Genomic DNA, 6,043 nt, shown 5'->3' on the forward strand with positions numbered 1-6,043 from the left:
GTACATTCGTTTTACTTAAATCGCTTTGGAAAACACTATCTAACGTCATTAAAGTGCTGGTTAGCGTTAGGGATAAGGTTAGGGTTAGGGCTGGAATACATGGCTGGTACGTTTATTACAGCAGGAGTGTCATTCTACTGGATTTCATCCATAACCCGGCGCGTAGCATAAGAACGCAGAAGGTCATCTTTCGCGTTCCTCAGGACTTGATAAATCGTCACTATATTACGCCTCGGGAGTGAGAACAGGCTGAGTATGGGGTCTGTAATTTAGTAGAGTGGACCCAGGATATATTTTTTCCTGCTTTTTAATATACTCTAGGTCTCCTCTGCTTTTGTCTTGCTTAGGCTTGTTTAATTGTATTTTAGCCTGATTACATGTTTTAACTTGTTAATCACAGAAGTGTTTTGTGTATTTAACTGAGTTGCCCTCTCTGGGCACTCCTCCCTGTAACTTGCCTCCCAACAGTGCCCGCCAGGTGGTGGTGTAGGTGTTGGTCTACTTTCTTCCAGTTTTCTGGTGTCGACTCCACTCAGGTCCCCCCAGGTACACTTGATATCTCCTCTCTTTGCCTCTTTAAATACTGTTATTTACACTCCAAAGTTTGCCTAAAGTTGTCAGATTTTTGTCGTCGTTTATTATCCTCACTATGATGGATATTGGCTTTCAATTTATGATTTCTCTGCTCTCAGAGATGGGCACACACACACAGTAAGCTACAGACAAACTTCGTTGTATTGTAATGCTCTTTATTGAACTGTGTATACAAATTTCTTTTCATTTTTTAGCTATATAGAAAGACTCACAAATAGACAGGACTGCTGTAGTAGGAATATTGTTGACAGGAAATCGCATAATAAAAATAGATTCAATTGTCATCACATCACTTAATCTGGCAGCACATATACAAACCTACAAGCTTGCAGGATAAATGGGTAATGCAAACTTGTATAACAAATCTTAGCACATTTCCCCAGGTTTGCTGAATGTGTTATGAGTTTTTAAAAAGTTGGTAACTGAACTAATGCATGTATAAAAGAGTAGACAAATATTAATATATGTACCTGGTAAATATGTATGTACACCTCAAATCAAAAGACATAACAGAGATATGCTTGTTTGAAGCTTTAATGCTTGTTTGAAGCTTTAATGTTAAAGAAAGAAGAGAACAGTTTTCTCTGCAGAAGAAAAATATAAAATCAATCCTTTGGTAACAAGTCTGCTCCCACTAAAGTCACAAGGCCTTAATGACAGCCCAACTTGTGTTGATTGTTCATTTTGTTTGGGTGCTATAGAGAGGAAAAATATAATGCTGCAAAATAAAGTAAGAGCTAGCGAAACACAAACACCATCGTACATCAGCGTGTGTTTTATGGGAATTTCATACATCAGTGTCAGTCCAAGAAACATTAGACTTTCTTGGTGCAGACAGATGGCAGATGACGATCACACCCCATATCATCCCAGCACTTGGAATCTGAAAGTTTCACAAGTGGAAATCAGTAAAATGTTAAACAAGTCAGAAACCTAAACTCTAGTTAACCAACCTTTATGGCTTGTATCGTAGATCACTTAAACCTTTCAAACACATTAATCATGCTAGTTATTGTGTTCTAAATTACCTCCATGATTCATTTGAATACAATGCTGATTGCGATCATTATTGGGCTCTCCTGGGCACCAGGGTGAATAGTGAAAACTTGTCCCATCATTCCACAACCAAATACCTTCCTAGAAGAGAGAAATTGATCACATTAGTTCAGGGCGGCCAAAATGTTAAGCATAGCCACAGTCCTAGCAGATCATCTGACTTTAAGCACACAACTTTCTATGTAAAAACTGGAAATCCTCACATTGGGCATGCTCTTTAAGATCCTTTAGCCTACTAGTAGTTTCTCTATTGTCTGCAACCCACATTTAAATCCATTTACACCCCAGGTCTGCCGTTCATATATTTTTGACATATCATTTATGCCTGTTGTGTTTTGTCTTCTAGCTCCTTTCCCTGCTTTAGGCTTCCAACATGTGTACAGAAAAGACCAGGTATGTTCATAGCCATATCATTAGATATAAATTACTGCAGGTGGAAATTGAAAAAAAAAAACTATTTTGACTATAGTGGTTCTGACTGAATGTATTAGACATCTGACAAATACTGTGCAATAATAAACAAAATACCTCGGGTGCATCAGTTCCTCCAACCCAAGTTTCGGGGTAGCCATGATGGGCAGTCAGACTCTGAATCATCCGGTTCTCACTGCTGCTGTGCACTGATGCAAGGTTTGCCCCCATGGACAAGCAATTTCTCTTCAGTGGAGAGTGACAGAGAGCAGAAGCTTTAAAAGTAATTAGCAACAGTTAAAAGGATGTGGTTTAATCAGAAAAGAAAAAGAAACTCACCTCAGCTCTAGCCCAACTCATGGCGGTTGGAACAAAGAGAAAGCAGCGTTCACTGATGCGAGTCCAACCAAGAGGACAACCATTGGACCTCTTGACCAGGTGACTCTTGGCTGGGAGCAAATGAATAGTTGTATATGTGTCTCTGGTTGACACCTTTTGTATTTTATGATCATGATATAAACAATCACTGACAAGTCATGTAGGCAGACAGTGAAACATTTGTTAAGTGACTCACAGTGTTCAGGTGCAGGTATGTGTACAAATGTGTAGGTCAGTTGACAAAGTGAAGGGAATTCTTATTTCTTAGACATGTATTTGTGCATACATGGAATTATAGTTCTATGTAACTGTAAGCTTTGCAGCACTTACAAAGTGCTTTAACAAACAACCGAAAGCAGAAAGGAATGTGAAATAAAACAGGAAGTCAAACAGTGGTTAAACAGAGGTAGGTAGCAAGAAAGGAAAAATGAAGCAAAATTCAAAACACAAACTGTCAATAATAACTGTAAAATCAGTCAGAGACAAGTCTTTGAAAATCTGTTTTAGGAAGTGATTCTGCAAGCCTTATTGCATTTGTTCCAACAATGAAGGACCTGGATCACAAAAGCATGGTCTACTTGTGATTTAAGTATAGATTTTATAACAGCAAGACACTTGAATACATCTTTTGTACTACAAGTTGCAGATTCTACTATTCACTTATATAACTAATTACAAACAAATATATATATACACACTCAACATTATGCTTCAATACTCACCAACAGCCATGGTTAGAGCCATCATTGCACAGAGAAGTGCAGACACAGTCACCAGCTTCATGGTGATGTTAGTATCTTTGTTGAAACAGAAAATATAAAATGTCTAACAGTTCATTAAAGAAAGGACACAAGATAATCTGAGAGTTTGTCACAAAACTTTTGAAGAATATCTTCTCCTTTTTCTTTTCAGTATCCGCTGGTAGCTTCAACTGTCCAGTGTGGAGGTGCTGAACTTCTCTAAGACCAGCGTTTATATACCGTTTATATTTACATATTTGCATAACCCGGAACTAACACTGAAAAAAACTGACACGTACATCATTTGCTAAACCTTCATCACACTTCTTTCTTTCCCAACCAAAACCAAAATAATAACTACTGACTTAAAATCACATATTGACTGAAGCTCAACAAAGATATAAAACTACTGGACAATTGACAAAGCCTGTGTGTTAAGTGAGATGCTGTGTTCAGGAAGATTAATATACATTGAAACTAGTGTTATTGTCAGTGTTTAGCATTCTAAAATTATATTATAAAATATTACTCGTGGTTAAAAAAGCCAAGAATGTGTTGCCAGCACCTGACACCACCATTGTTACTCTTTGTGTCTCCCATTGTCATGAAAGAAAGAAATGAATCTACTACATTCACCGCAATATGGGAGTTTTTACAAAAGCCTTTTCTCGAAAAACCAAGGGAGACAGAGGTGAGGGACAGAAAGATGTCTGTTGCTCCTTATGTGTAAATGAACTTGCACAATATCATGTATCCTGCTGTTGTATATTACTGCTAGTAGTTAATAAATATATGATCATATGTATCATTTGCCTTATTGTGTGAAATAGCTACAACAGTTTAATGTATGCAGTTCAAAGTATACAAAAAGCATCACAGTAAGACGAGATTTGGGTAAGATGTAAGTCTATTTATAGGTAAAGTCTTTTAGATTTCATTTTCTTGTACTAGTTCTAAAGAAAAAGTTGAGACAGTCATCATAAACCTCTGACAACTGTAGAGCGTGACAGGGAGAGACAGAAAGAGAATTTCTGATAATGATCAAGCATTCACCAAAGTAGTTGTGGTTAAAAATGCTGAGTTATAGATGAAGCCATGAAACTCTTGTGAAACTATGTCTGAACTTCAGTTATGAAAGATGTTTTGAAATCAGCTACTACAAGCTATAACCAAAACTGTTGGCAAATTGATGATAGCATCATATCCACCATTATCCACCACTTTCATGGCTGACAATGTATCCAACTATACAACAAGTTTATTTTGCAGGGATAAGGAAAACATGAAATCAGGCTTTGTCACAAATCCATGTAACTGGCAGACATGGAGAGTCTATAAAAATGGGCCAGGAGATTGGGCATGGACAGGAGTACTGGCAGAGGCTAGAGCTGCATACATGGTTGAAAACTCTACTTAAGATCCAGGAAGGAATTCACCTCTGAAGGCTTGTCTGGAGGCTGGGTCTGAAGTTATTTATATTGCACCAAATCACAACAACAGTTTCCTCAAAGCGCTTTTCTTTTTTTGCAAGTTATATACAATAATAGAAAGAAAACAGAGAAAACTGCAACAATCATATGACCCCGTATGAGCAAGTATAAAAAGGAAAAACTTCATTTTAACAGAAAGAAACCTCCAGCAGAACCAGGCTCAGGGAGGGCCAGCCATCCTACATGACTGGTTGGGCAAGGGGAAGACAACAGGACACAGACATGCTATGGAAGACAGCCAGAGATTAATAGTAACTAATATATAAATGCAAAAAGAGGTGTACAAACACATATTGAGTGAAAAAGATGACTGAAGAAGAAACACTGCATCATGGGAATCCCCAGCAGCCTAGAGCTATTACAGTGTAACTAAGGGGGTGTCCAAAGTCATAGGCTGCATCCTCCTGAGGCCACATTTGTAGGCCGATTACGTCACAGCGATGCGACGAAGCCTGTCCAAATTGGTAGACTCTTCCAAATTCAGTCGACAAATGCGTTCTCCTTTTCCCCAGATTTGAAGGATGGGTCGCGTGTATCCTTCGTGGCCCACCATATCCCAGAATTCATAGTGCAGCCCAGCCAAATCCAGTTTCCAGCAATGGCGGCAGCTACTTAGTTTAAATATTACTCTTATTACTCTTATTACTCTTTCTGGGTCACAAAATAAACTTTTAAGTTATTTTCAGGTGAGAATGTAGCTGTGTACACTTCAAATATCTGCTCGGTTTATCAAGACATCACATTTTTCGGCCGTCTGTTACCCACCAGCTCGATAGCTAGCCGGAGCGAGAACAGCAAACTCCCGGCACATCATTTTCAACCCCTCTGTGGTCTTTCGCTACTCATGTTCAATAGGGTGACCATATTTTAATTTCCAAAAAAGAGGGCACTTGGCCCAGTCATGAAGAATTTTAATAATACTGTTTGTTTAAAGAAAATTTTTACATATTTAAAAGATGCCTTCTCTGTGCGGTTAATGAATGGTGAAATAAAAAATGTCATATAGGCTTTTACAGGTCAACAAGTGCAAAAAAATAAAAAATAAAAACTTAAAAACCTCTGGAATTAAATAATGTTACAGAAATAATGCCTCATCTGTATAAGAAAAATTAACCAATGAGGTACCATGCAATGGTTTCTGCTGTTTCATTTGGCATTTCTAACCTCAGTTAATTTTGTTTGCACGCCACCAGTCATAGCTTCAGTCTTGGTGCAGGCACTGCTGAACTGTTTAGCTGTGTTAAAGTCTGGAAATTCTTTTTTTGTTTTTTTTTTAAGCAACACACTAGTGCAATCCATGGATCAAGCTATTGTGATGCTTCATAGTATGAAATGCCAGTGCACCTTCTGCTCCAGATACAACAGCATCCTCAT

General features: G+C 38.0%; 1 protein-coding gene across 1 annotated transcript; it reads right to left on the bottom strand.

Moving 5' to 3' along the window:
- Positions 1-1,114: 1,114 nt before the first annotated feature.
- LOC116312531 (ladderlectin-like) lies at positions 1,115-3,443 on the bottom strand. Its single transcript, XM_031729977.2, has 5 exons — positions 3,162-3,443; positions 2,401-2,510; positions 2,179-2,307; positions 1,623-1,731; positions 1,115-1,477 (listed from the first exon to the last, which is right to left on the bottom strand). Exons 1-5 carry the CDS (start codon positions 3,220-3,222, stop codon positions 1,410-1,412), a joined length of 477 nt encoding a protein of 158 aa, XP_031585837.2. The 5' UTR covers positions 3,223-3,443; the 3' UTR covers positions 1,115-1,409.
- Between the last annotated feature and the right edge of the window lie 2,600 nt (positions 3,444-6,043).

This window comes from Oreochromis aureus, linkage group 3 (assembly GCF_013358895.1).
Source record: "Oreochromis aureus strain Israel breed Guangdong linkage group 3, ZZ_aureus, whole genome shotgun sequence".
Taxonomy (NCBI): domain Eukaryota; kingdom Metazoa; phylum Chordata; class Actinopteri; order Cichliformes; family Cichlidae; genus Oreochromis; species Oreochromis aureus.